This window comes from Sphaeramia orbicularis, chromosome 7, assembly GCF_902148855.1.
Source record: "Sphaeramia orbicularis chromosome 7, fSphaOr1.1, whole genome shotgun sequence".
In the NCBI taxonomy this organism is placed as follows: domain Eukaryota; kingdom Metazoa; phylum Chordata; class Actinopteri; order Kurtiformes; family Apogonidae; genus Sphaeramia; species Sphaeramia orbicularis.
Window position 1 is genome coordinate 53,464,315 of NC_043963.1, and position 17,623 is coordinate 53,481,937.

Consider the following 17,623-nt stretch of genomic DNA (forward strand, 5'->3'; position numbering starts at 1 on the left):
GCCTGAGAACGACCGTCATAATCACAGACATAACGGGGTATGAAGGGGGCGCTGTCCTTGTCATGGGCTGTGAGTATGGAGGCTCCTCCCTTTTTGTGGGTGGAGCTATTGAACAAGAAATATTTAAAAAGTTCCTCCATTAGCAAAATTGTATTTATATAAACAGAGTGTTGTAGTATGAAGGGGGCGCTGTCCTTGTCATGGGTGTGAGTATACAGGTTCCTCCCCCTTGGTGGGCGGAGCTATTGAGCAAGAAACATTTAAGAAGTTCCTCCTTCATTAGCAAAATTTTAATTCCGTAAACTAAGAGTTGAAGATGGAAGGGGGAGGTGTCCTTTTCATGGGCTGTGAATACAGAGGTTCCTCCCCCTTTGGGGGCGGAGCTATGGAAAAAGAAATATTCAAAAGTCTCTCCTTCATTAGCAAAATTTTAGTTCTTTAAACAGTGTTGTAGTAGGAAAGGAGAGCTGTCCTTATCATGGTCTGTGATTATGGAGGCTCCTCCCCCTTGTGGGTGGAGCTATTGAACAAGAAATATTTAAAATGTCCCTCCATCAGTAAAAGCTTATTTCCCACTGTTTGCGTATGAGTACTTTGTAGACGGTCCCTAAGCGGTCCGTGCACAACTGCCCTGTCCAAAACAGCAGTTGCTTTTTGATATAATTAAATGCAGGTCATTTCGGCTGAAATGATGCTGTAGTATTTTGCCAGCATAACCAAGATCACAACAAGGTGACATATGTGCTTTGTGGTCCTTTCGTTTGTTCGCTATTGATGCTCAAAGTCCGAATCCGCCAGTCTACTGCGTTCGTGTTTTACAGCGACACAGAATGAACTGTTTACGGCTGGATTTGTTAAACAGCTGCTTGTATTATGATTAAATGGTTTCTAAAATGTGCATTAATACAGCTGGTGGGACACTGAAAGACCCCAGGCAGAGACAAGAGAGGAAAGAAAACATGTCCATTTGCAGTACCATCTATGAAATAGTCTATGAAACTGAAAATGGCTCCTCCATTACACACTCTGCGTATTCTGACAAAAATACTGTAGTTAAATGTAAAAACTTGCGCAGTTCGATGTTGTGTTCAGTCTGTTCTAGTAGGTACTACTGACATCTGTCCAACCTGACCCTTATCTTTTACCTACAGTAATGTCTGAATGTGGACACAGTAAAAGTATACCTACTGGGATAGAAGAACAAGATGGAGCGTCTTTTCCTGTCATAGCAGATCCTGAACACTTCTCCTTTTGGCCAACGGACCCTGAAGAAACGGAAACACAGACAAATACAAGTAATCCTCTGTGTGACGTCACTAAAGCCAGTGTGGTTTTTCTAGTTATTAAATGCCCAGTTTCAAGAACTTCTGAGTTCTAAAAACTGTCCTTTAAAAACAAAGCACAATTAAAGCTGCAAGCAGCATTGGGCGGGACCTCGCATCGGGCGTTCCGCCTCCCCCGCGATCCGCCTCCCGTGACCGTCCACACCTCAGCTCCACTCACACCTCTCCGTCCCCATACCAGTTCCCACCCTTTAGTGTCCTGTCCTCCTTACATCTGTACAGAACACCAGCGACCCTCTGCTGAAACCACCATCACCTTTAAAATGAGACTTTTATTTTGGAAACCCTACTGTGTGTATGTGCATTTGTTTTGTATGTGAGAGAAAGAATCAGTTTGAAAAATGAATTGAAATTGTATGAATAATTGAGCATTAAAGTGATGATTTACCACATTTAAGGCTTTTATTTTGGAAAAACCCTATTGTGTGAGCATGTGTGTCTGTGAGAAAGAGTACTTTTGAATGAAGAAACATTGTACAAACAGTTGAGTGTTTGGTCATAAAAATGAAAAGAAGTTATGTAATAGAAATTTTGTATTAGTGGTAATTGGGGTTTTATTTTGAAAAAATGTACTCCGTGTACTTTTGAATGTGTGCAAAATTTCCAATATCCACAATACAATGCAGTAAAACCTGTTTTAAAATGGAGAAAGAAAAAAAAAAAAAATTGGATTGTCTGGGATTTGAATTCCAGTCCTTTTATTCCATAGGCAACTACATGAACCACTGCACTAAGGACAGACACATACATCTGTGCACCAGGAAAAGTTTTATAGGGACTTTATCATTGTTAAATGTGAAAGTAAACATAGTCTTCAAAAAATCGCCATAATTCCATAACTGTAGGTCGTATCTGAAAAATTCTTTCACTTTTGGATTCTGCAGACTTGTGGGAATTTCATGAGGTATAACTTTTTATTCAAAAGTCTGAAATGACTAAGCAGTAATTGCAGAAACATACAGTAACTTTCAAAGGCAGATTGCCAACTTCCTGTTGGAGTTAGCTCATGAATGTCAGTGTATGATTTGTCGGCTCAATCAGACCAACATTTTGGCATTTGTTTCATGTTTCTGCGACATTCCTACTGGCCACTAGGGCAGATTTTGTGGGTTTTTTAGTACATAGGTGGCGCTACAGAGTCCATTTTGGCACCCAAGGGGTTCATTTTGATATTGTATGAAAGTGTTCAGCAGCCATGACATACATGGCAAATTTGGTGAGTTTTGGAGCATGTTAAGGGGGTCAAATGGCAGTCTAAAGTGGAAAAAGTATGAAAAGAAACAAATTGTTATAAATGAATAACCGTACATCCTATCTCAAAAATTTTTGGATGTTAGAGCTGTGCTGAGTCCCGTGAACGCGTAGATATGTCACATGTGGGGAAAAACTCCAAAGTGAAAAATGAGTTCCAACCATCGCAACTTTGCGGGCTTGTAAAAAAAAAAAACTAAGACAGTTATGGAAAAGTTGTGAAATCGTTTTATTAAGGACGTTTCACTGTATCGTTTGGCGCTATTTAGAAGTCAATACGACAAACGGTGTCATCGGAGTTAGTTTTGAAAATTTTATTTTGAAAGGCATATTGCAAACTTCCTGTTGGAGATAGGTCATGAGTGTCAGTGGATAATTTGTAGAGCATGATCCAACAAAAATTTTGGCAGTGGTTTCATGTCTGTGCGACATTCCTACTGGCCACTAGGGCAGTTACCATTTTTTTCACATAGGTGGCCCTAGAGAGGCCATTTTGGCACCTATGGGGTTAATTTTTTCATTTTATCAAATTTTTCAGCCAGGCCTGACATACGTGCCAAATTTGGTGAGTTTTTGAGCACGTTTAGGGGGTCAAAATCCAGTTCAAAGTGAAGTTGGAAAAAAAAAAAAAAATTAAAGCTGCAAGCAGCATTGGGCGGGACTTCGCACCGGGCGATCTGCCTCCCGTGACCGTCGAAACCTCAGCTCCACTCACACCTGTCCGTCCCCATACCAGTTCCCATCCTTTAGTGTCTGTCCTCCTTACATCTGTACAGAACACCAGCGACCCTCTGCTGAAACCACCATCACCTTTAAAATGAGACTTTTATTTTGGAAACCCTACTGTGTGTATGTGCATTTGTTTTTAATGTGAGAGAAAGAATCAGTTAGAAACATGAATTGAAATTGTATGAATAATTGAGCATAAAAGTGATGATTTACCACATTTAAGGCTTTTATTTTGGAAAAACCCTATTGTGTGAGCATGTGTGTCTGTGAGAAAGAGTACTTTTGAATGAAGAAACATTGTACAAACAGTTGAGCATTTGATCATAAAAATGAAAAGAAGTTATGTAATAGAAATGTTGTATTATTGGTAATTGGGGTTTTATTTTGAAAAAATGTACTCCGTGTACTTTTGAATGTGTGCAAAATTTCCAATATCCACAATACAATGCAGTAAAACCTGTTTTAAAATGGAGAAAGAAAAAAAAAAAAAAAAAATTTGGATTACCTGGCCCTTGTATCCCAGTCCTTTTGTTCCATAGGCAACTACATGAACCACTGCACTATATACAGACACATACAGCTGTGCACCAGGAAGAGTTTTATAGGGACTTTGTCATTGTTAAATGTGAAACTAAACATAGTCTTCAAAAACTCGCCATTATTCCATAACCGTAGGTCGTATCTGAAAAATTCTTTCACTTTTGGATTCTGCAGACTTGTGGGAATTTAATGAGGTATAAGTTTTTATTCAAAGGTCTGAAATGACTAAGCAGTAATTGCAGAAACGTAGAGTAACTTTCAAAGGCAGATTGCCAACTTCCTGTTGGAGTTAGCTCATGAGTGTCAGTGTAGGATTTGTCGGCTCAATCAGACCAACATTTTGGCATTTGTTTCATGTTTCTGCGACATTCCTACTGGCCGCTAGGGAAGATTTTGTGTGTTTTTTAGTACAAAGGTGGCGCTACAGAGTCCATTTTGGCACCCAAGGGGTTAATTTTGATATTGAATCAAAGTGTTCAGCAGCCATGACATACATGGCAAATTTGGTGAGTTTTGGAGCATGTTAAGGGGGTCAAATGGCAGTCTAAAGTAGAAAAAGTATGAAAATAAACAAATTGCTATAAATCAATAACCGTACATCGTATCTCAAAAAATTTTGGATGTGAGAGTTGTGCTGAGTCCCGTGAATGATTAGATATGTCACATGTGGGGAAAAACTCCAAAGTGAAAAATGAGTTCCAAACATTGCAACTTTGCGGGCTTGTAAAAAAAAAACTAAGACAGTTATGGAAAAGGTGTGAAATAGTAAATAGAAAATAAGAAAATAATAATAAAAAACGAATGAATAACAATAGGGCCTTGCTTGCAGGCAAGGCCTCTCACTGTGTGACAGGGCCTTACCTTTCGGCTCGGTCCCTAATAATATAAAAACGAACGAAAAACAATAGGGCCTTGCTTGCAGGCAAGGCCTCTCACTGTGTGAGAGGGCCTTACCTTTCGGCTCGGTCCCTAATAATAAAAAACGAACGAAAAACAATAGGGCCTTGCTTGCAGGCAAGGCCTCTCACTGTGTGAGAGGGCCTTACCTTTCGGCTCGGTCCCTAATAATATAAAAACGAATGAATAACAATAGGGCCTTGCTTGCAGGCAAGGCCTCTCACTGTGTGAGAGGGCCTTACCTTTCGGCTCGGTCCCTAATAATAAAAAACGAACGAAAAACAATAGGGCCTTGCTTGCAGGCAAGGCCTCTCACTGTGTGAGAGGGCCTTACCTTTCGGCTCGGTCCCTAATAATAAAAAACGAACGAAAAACAATAGGGCCTTGCTTGCAGGCAAGGCCTCTCACTGTGTGAGAGGGCCTTACCTTTCGGCTCGATCCCTAATAATATAAAAACGAACGAATAACAATAGGGCCTTGCTTGCAGGCAAGGCCTCTCACTGTGTGAGAGGGCCTTACCTTTCGGCTCGGTCCCTAATAATAATAATAAAAAACGAACGAATAACAATAGGGCCTTGCTTGCAGGCAAGGCCTCTCACTGTGTGAGAGGGCCTTACCTTTCGGCTCGGTCCCTAATAATAAAAAACGAACGAAAAACAATAGGGCCTTGCTTGCAGGCAAGGCCTCTCACTGTGTGAGAGGGCCTTACCTTTCGGCTCGGTCCCTAATAATAAAAAACGAACGAATAACAATAGGGCCTTGCTTGCAGGCAAGGCCTCTCACTGTGTGAGAGGGCCTTACCTTTCGGCTCGGTCCCTAATAATATAAAAACGAACGAATAACAATAGGGCCTTGCTTGCAGGCAAGGCCTCTCACTGTGTGAGAGGGCCTTACCTTTCGGCTCGGTCCCTAATAATAATAATAAAAACGAACGAATAACAATAGGGCCTTGCTTGCAGGCAAGGCCTCTCACTGTGTGAGAGGGCCTTACCTTTCGGCTCGGTCCCTAATAATAAAAAACGAACGAAAAACAATAGGGCCTTGCTTGCAGGCAAGGCCTCTCACTGTGTGAGAGGGCCTTACCTTTCGGCTCGGTCCCTAATAATATAAAAACGAACGAATAACAATAGGGCCTTGCTTGCAGGCAAGGCCTCTCACTGTGTGAGAGGGCCTTACCTTTCGGCTCGGTCCCTAATAATAATAATAAAAAACGAACGAATAACAATAGGGCCTTGCTTGCAGGCAAGGCCTCTCACTGTGTGAGAGGGCCTTACCTTTCGGCTCGGTCCCTAAATATGTCCGGCATTTACAGCAGGGAAGGTTTGAGGATGGGGCGGGGCGTCATGAGAGCACTCCTGGGTGTACTGAGGTGAAGTTAGCAGCGGGTTGGATATTCGACGGACATTCAAAACCCGTCGCCTCAGGGACTATCAATAAATTACTGCTCTAAAAGTTTTTCTTCAATACCTTCTCAGTAATGTGACCCAGAGACTCCCAATCAGTCTCAAAATATGATAATAAAGAGGACCTTTAGGAAACACCACTTAATTTTTCTCTCCAATCTATATTAATATTTTTTTATGAATATTATTCATATTTTTTTTAATAAAAATGTCTGTTTTTCTTCAATAGCTTCTCAGTCATGTGACCCAGAGACTCCAAACCTGTCTCAAATTATTAGAATATAGAGGAACTTTAGGAAACACCACTTAATATTTCTCTCCACTCTATATTAATATTTTTTATGAATATTATTCATATTTTTTTTATAAAAATTGGCTGTTTTTCTTCAATAGCTTCTTAGTCATGTGACCCAGAGACTCCAAATCAGTCTCAAATTATTATAATAAAGAGGACCTTTAGGAAACACCACTTAATAATTCTCTCCAGTCTATATTAACATTTTTTATGAATATTATTCATATTTTTTAATAAAAATGTCTGTTTTTCTTCAATAGCTTCTCAGTCATGTGACCCAGAGACTCCAAATCAGTCTCAAATTATTAGAATATAGAGGACCTTTAGGAAACACCACTTAATATTTCTCTCCAGTCTATATTAATATTTTTTATGAATATCATTCATATTTTTTAATAAAAATGTCTGTTTTTTTTTCAATAGCTTCTCAGTCATGTGGCCCAGAGACTCCAAATCAGTCTCAAATTATTATAATAAAGAGGACCTTTAGGAAACACCACTTAATATTTATCTCCAGTCTATATTAATATTTTTTATGAATATTCATATTTTTTATAAAAATTGGCTGTTTTTCTTCAATAGCTTCTTAGTCATGTGACCCAGAGACTCCAAACCTTTCTCAAATTATTATAAAAAAGAGGACCTTTAGGAAACACCACTTAATATTTCCCTCCAGTCTATATTAATATTTTTTATGAATATTATTCATATTTTTTAATAAAAATGTCTCTTTTTCTTCAATAGCTTCTCAGTCATGTGACCCAGAGACTCCAAATCAGTCTCAAATTATTAGAATATAGAGGAACTTTAGGAAACACCACTTAATATTTCTCTCCAGTCTATATTAATATTTTTTATGAATATTATTCATATTTTTTTAAATAAAAAAGTCTCTTTTTCTTCAATAGCTTCTTAGTCATGTGACCCAGAGACTCCAAATCAGTCTCAAATTATTAGAATATAGAGGACCTTTAGGAAACACCACTTAATATTTCTCTCCAGTCTATATTAATATTTTTTATGAATATTATTCATATTTTTTTAAATAAAAATGTCTCTTTTTCTTCAATAGCTTCTCAGTCATGTGACCCAGAGACTCCAAATCAGTCTCAAATTATTATGATAATAAGGACCTTTAGGAAACACCACTTAATATTTCTCTCCAGTCTATATTAATATCTTTTATGAATGACATTTATATTTATAATGACATTTATATGACATTTTTATCTAAAAATATGAATAATATTCATAAAAAATATTAATATAGACTGGACAGAAATATTAAGTGGTGTTTCCTAAAGGTCCTCTTTATTATAATAATTTGAGACTGATTTGGAGTCTCTGGGTCACATGACTGAGAAGCTATTGAAGAAAAAGAGACATTTTTATTAAAAAATATGAATAATATTCATAAAAATATTAATATAGACTGGAGAGAAATATTAAGTGGTGTTTCCTAAAGGTCCTCTTTATTCTAATAATTTGAGACTGATTTGGAGTCTCTGGGTCACATGACTGAGAAGCTATTGAAGAAAAACAGACTTTTTTATTTAAAATATGAATAATATTCATAAAAATATTAATATAGACTGGAGAGAAATATTAAGTGGTGTTTCCTAAAGGTCCTCTTATTATACTATTTTGAGACTGATTTGGAGTCTATGGGTCACATGACTGAGAAGCTATTGAAGAAAAACAGACTTTTTTATTAAAAAATATGAATAATATTCATTAAAAAAATTAATATAGACTGGAGAGAAATATTAAATGGTGTTTCCTAAAGGTCCTCTTTATTCTAATAATTTGAGACTGATTTGGAGTCTCTGGGTCACATGACTGAGAAGGTATTGAAGAAAAACATTTAGAGCAGTAATTTATTGATAGTCCCTGAGGCGACGGGTTTTGAATGTTCGTCGAATATTCAACCCGCTGCTAACTTCACCTCGGTCCTGGGTATAATGTTTTAGTGTTGGAGCACCCTGGACTCATTTTACCACCAAACCAATCTACTGCCATGGTGATCTGTCACTAGACAAAGAGTTTAGGTTTGGACAATGAACAAGGACTGGACTGGAAAAGACACATGTGCAGTGTTTCTGGTTTTGCACAGTTTGTACAGTTTGCACTTTAATGTTCAGAGATGTACAATGGAAATGGGCTGACTGACCCACTGATATTGTTAAAATGTTCATATTTGGTTACAAAATTTGTTTGTTGATCTAAAAAAAAGTGACTTTATTGTCATAGTTGTAGATAATTGTGCATTTCCTATTTTTATTTGGAAAAAATGTGGTCTCAGGGAGCAGTGTGGTTGAGTTCATTTGTATTGTTCAAGCAAAAATCTTAGTTATTTTTAATTTGTACAAAAAATGATTCCAGGAAAAGCAAAAAGTATTGTTACAATATTGATGTTTCTTTTAATAAAAGTTTAATTGCACCACTGTTACAATGTTGTTGGGGTTGAGGGGGGACTGGAGATTTTTCGTTCTCCAAGGGGGGGAACGACCGAAAAAGACTGAGAGCCACTGTTCTAGGGCCATGAACAACACAATTTGATCTCAAGTGGGTCAGACCAGTAAAATAAGAGCATAAGAGACTATAAATGATGATAACTCCAAGTTTTTCTCTTTGTTTTAGTGCAAAGAAATAACATTAAATTATGAAAATGTTTACATTTACAAATGATCAAAACAAAAAAGATGTGAATAACCTGAAAAAAAAAAACCCTGAAATTTCTGAAGAAAAATAAGTGCAATTTTAGCAATATTATGCATCAACTGATATTTCAGGTTGTTTATATTTGTTCAGGTTATTCACATTTTCTTGTTAATGGATAGTTTGTTAAAGTAAATATTTTCATAATTTAATGTTGTTGTTTTTTTGCACTAAAACAAAGAGGAATATTTGGAGCTGTCATTATTTATAGGTCATTATGCTGTTATTTTACTTCAGATCACAATTGTTGCCCCTGGACTAGTTCGACATCCTTGATTGTTCATATCTTCAGTGTAATTTTTTCACTTTACAAATTCATCGTACAGGCCAGACTGGAACCTTTGGCAGGCCGGTTTTGGCCCACAGGCTGCATGTTTGACACCCCTGATTTTGTCTTAAAACTGTAATACTGCTCAGTTCCTAGAAGCCCTGGCTCCTGTGGGCTTACATTGAACTTCGCTGTAAAAATACCAAGTCAGTCATGTTTTTCCAGGACTCATTCTTGGTCCTGTAATATGTGATCTGGTTCATCTGTAAAATCTTCCCCCTTTAATCAGATCTGTCAACAGGCAGTGGATGAAATGATTCCTGTGCATGGTGCTGAAGGGAGTAACAGGTTTTATTAAACAAAAGATAAACACAAGTATACAACACACATAAATCTGAAGGAGGAATAGAGTCCACAGTGCTGTAGCAGGAACGACAGTGGAGAGATGGAATGAAAGGTAATGATGTGTCAGCACACAGCTGCAGAGGAGCTCCTTAGATGGGCTCCTGAAGGTAAGGGGCTGCAACTGTACAGCAGGTGAGTGTGACCGCTAAAGGAGACAGAGGTAAGGCCGGAGCAGAGCGTGATGAGAACTCAAGCCAAAGCTCTCCCCAAGCTCTCCCAAGTTAGACTTTAGGAGTTTTAGTTTATTTCATAAAACTTTGTTCTGACTCACAGGTCCACAGTAAATGTGGTTAATATGGTCCATTAACAAAACTATAAAATGATTTTTGTGATGCAATGCTTGATGAAGCATTAGCTCACCTCTGACCCCTTAGTCTTTCATAGCTCCAGTCCTATTTATATAAAGTTTATGGTCTTTTTTTCTACTCAACTATTTACAAAGTAGAACTTTTACTTATATTTGAAGCTGGTGTTGTTGTCAAGAACACCAAAGTTGGGACCATGTGGATTGTAGGTTTGTGTGAATTGCTGTTAATTCCACTTTGTATCATTAAATAACAGGATTTATGTGGATTGATGCTTAAGTTTGTTTTGGTCTCCATTCGTAAACTTAGAGCGCACTCTAAGGTTTGTAAAGTGCACTAACCTGTGAATGTTAGCTGTACTAATTTAATATTATTTCTAAGTTTCTAGAACACACTCACATGTTACAAATGAAGAAATACATTTCCCAAAAGGATCACAATGTATTTGTCTCATGGTGTCTGTAGATCTGAAACACAGACTTTAGTTTTTCTAGAACCTCCAAACATGGTCCTATGAGCCAGATGTTGCAGTCACCATGTTGAAAGAAGGACTGGACATTCCCTGAAGTCAGGGAGCGCAATAACCAGCCTGTGAAGTGTAAATGGCCCATGCAGTCGACCCCCACTTAGTCAGTTACAGTGTGAAATACTACACACACACACAAATATACACACACACACACACACACACACACACACAACATAAGTACTTATTTATTATTATTATTACTACCACCTTACTACTTGTTATTTCTACTAGTACTTTATTATGTGCAACTGCCTGTTTTTTCAATACTGTTTTCTTTTTTAGAGTTATTGTTCTGGTATTTTCTTGTAGTACTTCTTGTGTGTATATTCAGTGTTTGTGCTGCTATTGGAACCTCCATTTCCAGAGGGCTCTGCCCAAAGGATCAATAATGTTCTATCTAATGTAATGTAATGTAATCTAATCTAATCTACTTCTCTTCAAGTCACCATCAGTAACATTATGAAGGAGCTCTGAGGATCACACCCTTCCCTGCATTTGATACTCAAGGTAAGAAGATGAAGAACATTCCTATCACTCCGGCAAGTCATAAGGATGAGGTTCTTGCAGTAATACAGGAATACAGCAAGAAAATTAGCAAAGTTCTAGAGAGTATGTTGGCGCTTACAGAAGTAAAAAGTAAACTTCTACAGCCATTTTTTGTAGTCTATTGAGTAATCAGGAGCAAGTAATAGAACACTAGCCAGTCCAAAGATGGACTCAGTCAGAAATGTTATGTGGGAAATAATAATATATAGGCAACAAGTTGAGGAAGAGGAAAAAAGTTCCCTCTAATTCTGAGGCCCCTTCTTATGTGGCAGCACTCTATGCCCATCTGGCCCATTCAACATTTCAGGTGAAGTCCTGTAGACTGACAGGCCAACTGTATCCAGTCTTCTAGTGAAACTGAGCAAAATCATTCTGCAGAATGATAAGCAGTCAGTCAAAGACATTTAACATCTTAGATGATGGCTGAGAAAGGGCTATTATTCTCCCAACTGTATCAAAATATATTTGTCTTCTTTTAGGCCCTTTTCCACCGCAGGAACTTTTACATGAACTTTGAGCATTACCCTGAACTTTGAAAAACCCCGGTGCATTTGCACCAAAAATTTCCCAAATAACTAACTTTCCCTCGGCCCCAAACTTTGCCGAAGAAGTTCCTGGTAGGAAGGTAGTACGTTTCAGATTACCAGGAATTCTTAGGGGTGGGGCTGTGTGCATTTCCGCATTCTGTTCACCCGCCACAATTTCATTCATTCTTGATTTAATTTCCACAAGGTTTATATTTTGATAATTTGGAAAATGGACAAAAAGAGAAGCTACGACAAGTGAATGGATGACGATGTCCAGGCTCTTTTGAGCGTTTTTGCGGAGGAAGAAATTCAGACGGACTTTGAATCACCAACACGAAACGAGCGAGGTTCGAGTAAAAGCTGTTGGAACCAAATGTGAGACACAAGCCTAAAGACATACGAGAAAAGACGAAGAAACTTATGCAGGAATAAAAGAACCTGAAGGACCACAACAGACGCAGTGGATCCGACTGCTGAACAAACCAGTGGTCTGTATATCACAGAAATAGACACTGTTTAGTTGGTTCCATGCTGTAACAGTAGTCAGCGGCACATCAGCTGTTTAGTCAGAAGTCAGGTTAACCTAATGCTAAAGCTAATGCTAACTGGTCAACAGTCTGACGCTAAACCTAAATCAGAGAATTGGATGTATTTGTGTTGTTGCCATGAGCGGAACACTGATTTATTCTTTATGTTTTGTGATTTCCACCTGAAATGGACCGGACAGACTCGCCTCTTTTTCTGAACATGGGCTCATTTGTGCCCTGGTCCATCATCTGCTGCTGTTTACAACGGCCCAGGTCAGACATGTCACATCACACTGGCAGGAATCTGCCATCATGTGTTCTGTTATTCATTTTAGCATTCTTATTACTTTTCATGTAGGAAAGTGAGAAAGGGACCGGGACCATGGAGTTCCAGACCGGCTATCCTGGACCAGCTGGTCCGCGCACTGGTCCTGGACCAGCTGGTCCGCGCACTGGTCCTGGACCAGCTGGTCCGCGCACTGGTCCTGGACCAGCTGGTCCGCGCACTGGTCCTGGACCAGCTGGTCCGCGCACTGGTCCAGAAGCCCGAATCCTTCACAGATGTTTATTTCCCTTTTAATCTCAGGGCACCTTGGTTTATTTTGCACCTTTTGTTTTGTTTCAATTTTTATAACCTAATACTGTCTGTTCATTTACAAGGCATCAAAATATAAGTAGAGTCTAAGTACTTTTAGTATGTATATGCAGTCGAATTAAATGCAGGCATTTGAGTAAATGTGTCTGACTTTAGGGTTGAACCTGGACTATATCTGTAAAACAGTAGAAATGAAACAGAACCATCCATCACGCAAAGTTGATGTGATTGAGTTTAAGGAATGAGAAGTTGAAAATACGTGTTCTACCATCTTTAAATACACTGAACAAAAATATAAACGCACCACTTTTGTTTTTGCTCTCATTTTTCATGAGCTGAACTCAAAGATCTAAAACTTTTTCTATGAACACTAAAGGCCTATTTCTCTCAAATATTGTTCATAAATTTGTCTAAATCTGTGTTAGTGAGCACTTCTCCTTTGTCCTTTGCTGAGATAATCCATCCACTTCACAGGTGTGGCAGATCAAGATGCTGATTAGACAGCAGGATTATTGCACAGGTGTGACTTAGGCTGGCCACAATAAAAGGCCACTCTAAAATGTGCACTTTTACTGTATTGGGTGGTCCAGGGGGGTCAGAAAACCAGTCAGTATTTGGTGTGACCACCATTTTCCTCGCACAGTCTTCTTCATGAATTCTCTGAAACAGCTTTGGAGATGGCTTATGGTAGAGAAATGAACATTCAATTCACAGGCAAAAGCTCTGGTGCAGATTCCTGAAGTCAGCATGACTACTGCATATTCCCTCAAAACTTGTGACATCTGTGGTATTGTGCTGTGTGATAAAACTGCACATTTTGGAGTGGCCTTTTATTGTGGCCAGCCTAAGGCACACCTGTGCAAAAATCATGCTGTCTAATCAGCATCTTGATATGCCACACCTGTGAGGTGGATGGATTATCTCAGCAAAGAAGTGTTCACTAACACAAATTTAGACAGATTTGTGAACAGTATTTGAGAGAAATAAACCTTGTGTGTACACAGAAAAAGTTTTAGATCTTTGAGTTCAGCTCATGAAAAATGGGAGCAAAAACAAAAGTGGTGCGTTTATATTTTTGTTCAGTGTAGAAATTAAGGATATGTAATGATGGTTAACTTCATTTAAAATGTATTCCAGATGGATTAAGGGATTCAACAACCAGTAAAATGTTAAACCCAAACTGTCCACTTACAGTACTGTGTCATTTTATTGAATTAGAGCTGAGTTTGTGAATGTACATGAACTGGACTGCAGTTTCTTTTACTGATCCTGCATATGTCATCAACCTGATTTGAATAATTACACTGAACTCTGGGGTGCGATGGAAACGTAATTGCCAGGAATTCTTTTACCCAAAGAAGTTCCTGGTAATAAAGTTCCTGGTAATAAAGTTCCTGGTATTTTGGTGGAAAAAGGCATTTTGACCAGATGCCCATGGTGTGTGTTGGTCTGAACCACAGACTTTAGACTTTCTAGAACCTCCAAACATGGCCCTATGAGCCAGATCTTGCAGTCACCATGTTGAAAGAAGGATTGGACATTCCCTAAAGCAGATGACCAGCCTGTGCAGTCTAAATGGCTCATGCATGGTCAACCCCACTTAGTCAGGTACAGTGTGGGACACTACTTCTCTTCAAGACACCATCAATAATGTTATGAAGGAGCTCTGAGGATGGCACCCTTCCCTGCATTTGATACTGACGGTGAGAAGACCAAGAACATTCCTATCACTCTGACAAGAGATAAAGAGGAGGTTCTTGCAGTAATGCAACGTATACAACAGGAAAACTGGCAAAGTTCAGAAGAATATGTTGGAGCTCACAGGACTAGTAAGTAAACTTCTACAGCCATCTTTTTGTCATCTAGTGAGTAATCAGCAGTAATTAATATAATGAATATGCTTTAATATCCTATCTACCAGAAGAGGCAGCAATAAGCAGTGGCTAGATCAGAACCATATTGAGGAACAAGAAGCAACCTTTGGACTTGGCTGTCATTTTGAGTAGGTAGTCCATGGCAAGAGAGAAATAGTTTTTGGATTCCATTTGAACATTATTTACTCATATGATGTTTGTCCATTTAAAATATAAATTTAAAAGCCAAAAAGTTGAAGCTTCTCACAAATAAAGTAAATTAACATCTAGTTTTGTGTTAAACAGCTCAGTGGACTGCAAAATATGACACACATCGCTAACACTAAAATAGCCACTGCCTTGGCACATTTTACTTCAGTGTTCAAGAAGGAGGTGAAAAAATGTTAAAATGGGTGAAAACACTCCAATCTGCTCATACTGAAGTTACAGACATGTCCAGACTCTGACCAGATCATGGACAGAGACAGTTGTGTGAAGACAACTCTACAACTTACTACTGTGTCATTTTTCTATTTACATATTTTCACAGTATGATACTTCAGCACCTTTACAACAAACTCAGACTTTCTTGACTTCTACACTTAGGATTTAAAATTACAAGCATCATAAATGTAAGTGATAGCATAACTCCAAAAGATTCAAAAGACTACTCACCACTGACTCCAACACAACCTCTTTTCAAAGATAAGAACATGACTCTGTGTTTTAGGAGGGAAAAAAATGCTTTAATGCATATTTGTATTTGTGTTACCCAATCACAGTTGTCCTGCATGATGTCAAACTGCTGACAAAACAGTCATTGCATTAAAAAACAAAATTCAGATATCCATCTTATGTAAAACCATGAGCACATCCTACTGCTGATCCTTTTATCAGATCACACAAAACCAGCTCAGCTCTGATCTGCATTTGAACTGCAAACAGCAAGAAAACCAGTACCTTTATCTCTACATACATGCACAACACCATCTGCATGACTCATCCTGTTCAACTACAAACAAACATGGCACATTCAAGGACGACAGGCAGGAGCTCAAGAGTTAACGTTCGTGTCGACATTCATGAATAAGTTAAACTCACCTTTTCTAGTGATTTTGAAGACCTGCAGGAGAACTGTAGACAGCTGGAGCAATCAAACCAAAGGACACATAAGTTTTATTCCTCATAAAGAACAGAAACTGTTAATCATTAAACATTCCAGATCATCGCCTTGTGAGCAGGTCGAAACGAAGCTTATCTCTTCTACATGCGCAGTTGATGTGTGTTTGTACTTGGCAGGTACTTTCCAGTCATAGACCTAGCCCAGTTCCAACTTTCACTTTTACACTGTTCAGTCAAACTCCTCCTGTTATACTGGATTTTTGTGAGGATCATTTCCAGGTTCTGACATTTTATATCCTTTTTTTCTTCATTATATTTTTATGCATTCAGACTTATAGTTATACTCTGGTAATTAGTTTTTCCAGAAGTTTGGCAGATGAGAGAAAGCATGTGCATGATAGAACATAAACCAAACACTGTGTAGAAAAAGGAGAAACAGGAGAAACAACTGCTATATTTTTAGCCTCCTAAAACAAGTGCGTGTACTATTTATCTTCCTGTTGACTGTTATTCATTTGGAATGATAGGATTGGTGTTGTTTGGTCTCGATATGTGAGGCTGCACAGCGACCCCGACCTCGACCTGTAGCCAGCACCATCAGGTCATCCTTCAGAGCAAGTTTTAGTTCAGTTCAAAAGATGTTCCTCAAGTCTAAATCTGTTCATTTGTCATTTTTATCATACATTAAGGCCCTCAAATTATACAAAACATCTATCATTGATGAAGAACAGTTAGTACATTTGGCTTCCTCTCATCCAGAAAGTAAGCCATTAAAGTAAAGTAAAACTACTGGATTATTCTCACTTCATTTGTGATTCTAGTTTTAGTCATATGTTCAGTCATGTGGAGAACCAGAGCCTTTCTGTTCCTTTTTCACACAAGCATACAAATAGCTGAATTGAAAGAGAAAATATAAAGTCAGCACACAGAACACACTTGACTAAGCAGTTTAAACTTTAACTTTTGGCATTTGGTCAAAACAGGCATGAAGAGACAGAAGCAGATTGGACAGACTGCTTTACATTCATTTAAATTTTATTTTATATTGTCATGTGGGAGAGAAGGAATGGACTCACATGCTCGGTGCTGAAGGAAGAAACAGTGTTTATTTGACAGAAAATACATAAAGATGAAACAAAACCTGGGGGTGGAGACAGCAGGGTCTGCAGGGTGAAGAGGATCAGGGTGGTGGTGAGAGTCCAGGGTGTGTCTATGAGGTGGAATGAGAGGTAGATTAAAGTCTGGGACAGTCTATGGAGGTCAGAGGTGTAATGATCTGGCACTGCACATCCACAGAAGTTCAAGGTTCAAGGTGTCTTTAATATAAAGGGCAGTTTGTTTTACAGCCAGCAGAACAATCAGCAAGCAGACAACAGACAAAAGCACATACAATAAATACAACAATACAGGTATAGATAATTAACAAGTGTCATTAACCAGCCAGATGGCAGATGGAATAAATGATTTTTTGAACCTGTTGGTTCTGCGCAGTGGTTGGCTGTATCTACGACCTGATGGAAGCAATCTGAATTCATCAGATAACAGATGACTCCAGTCAGTCATAATGCTTCTAGTCTTTTTCAGGGACCTGCTGTTGTACAGGGCAAGAAGATCACTGAGGGGAGTGCCAGCAATTTTAGTGCAAATTCTCACAATTCCCTAAAGATGATTTCTCTATTGAGCAGAAAGTGACCTGAGCCAACAGATAAAAGAAAAGGTTCAAATGGATTCAGTAAAACAGGAGTAAAACATTCTCATAAAAGTTGTGTC

General features: G+C 38.5%; 1 protein-coding gene across 1 annotated transcript in view; it reads right to left on the reverse strand.

The window, feature by feature from the left end:
- Positions 1-16,003, reverse strand: part of LOC115423138 (tumor necrosis factor receptor superfamily member 14-like) — a 34,439-nt gene extending 18,436 nt beyond the window's left edge. The window contains exons 1-4 of the mRNA XM_030139888.1: positions 15,833-16,003; positions 15,403-15,450; positions 12,228-12,229; positions 1,376-1,386 (exon numbers count right to left, since the gene is read on the reverse strand). Coding sequence (XP_029995748.1) covers positions 1,376-1,386; positions 12,228-12,229; positions 15,403-15,446 — 57 coding nt within the window. The 5' untranslated portion in view covers positions 15,447-15,450; positions 15,833-16,003. The remainder of the gene's footprint in view (positions 1-1,375; positions 1,387-12,227; positions 12,230-15,402; positions 15,451-15,832) is intronic.
- Positions 16,004-17,623: the final 1,620 nt, after the last annotated feature.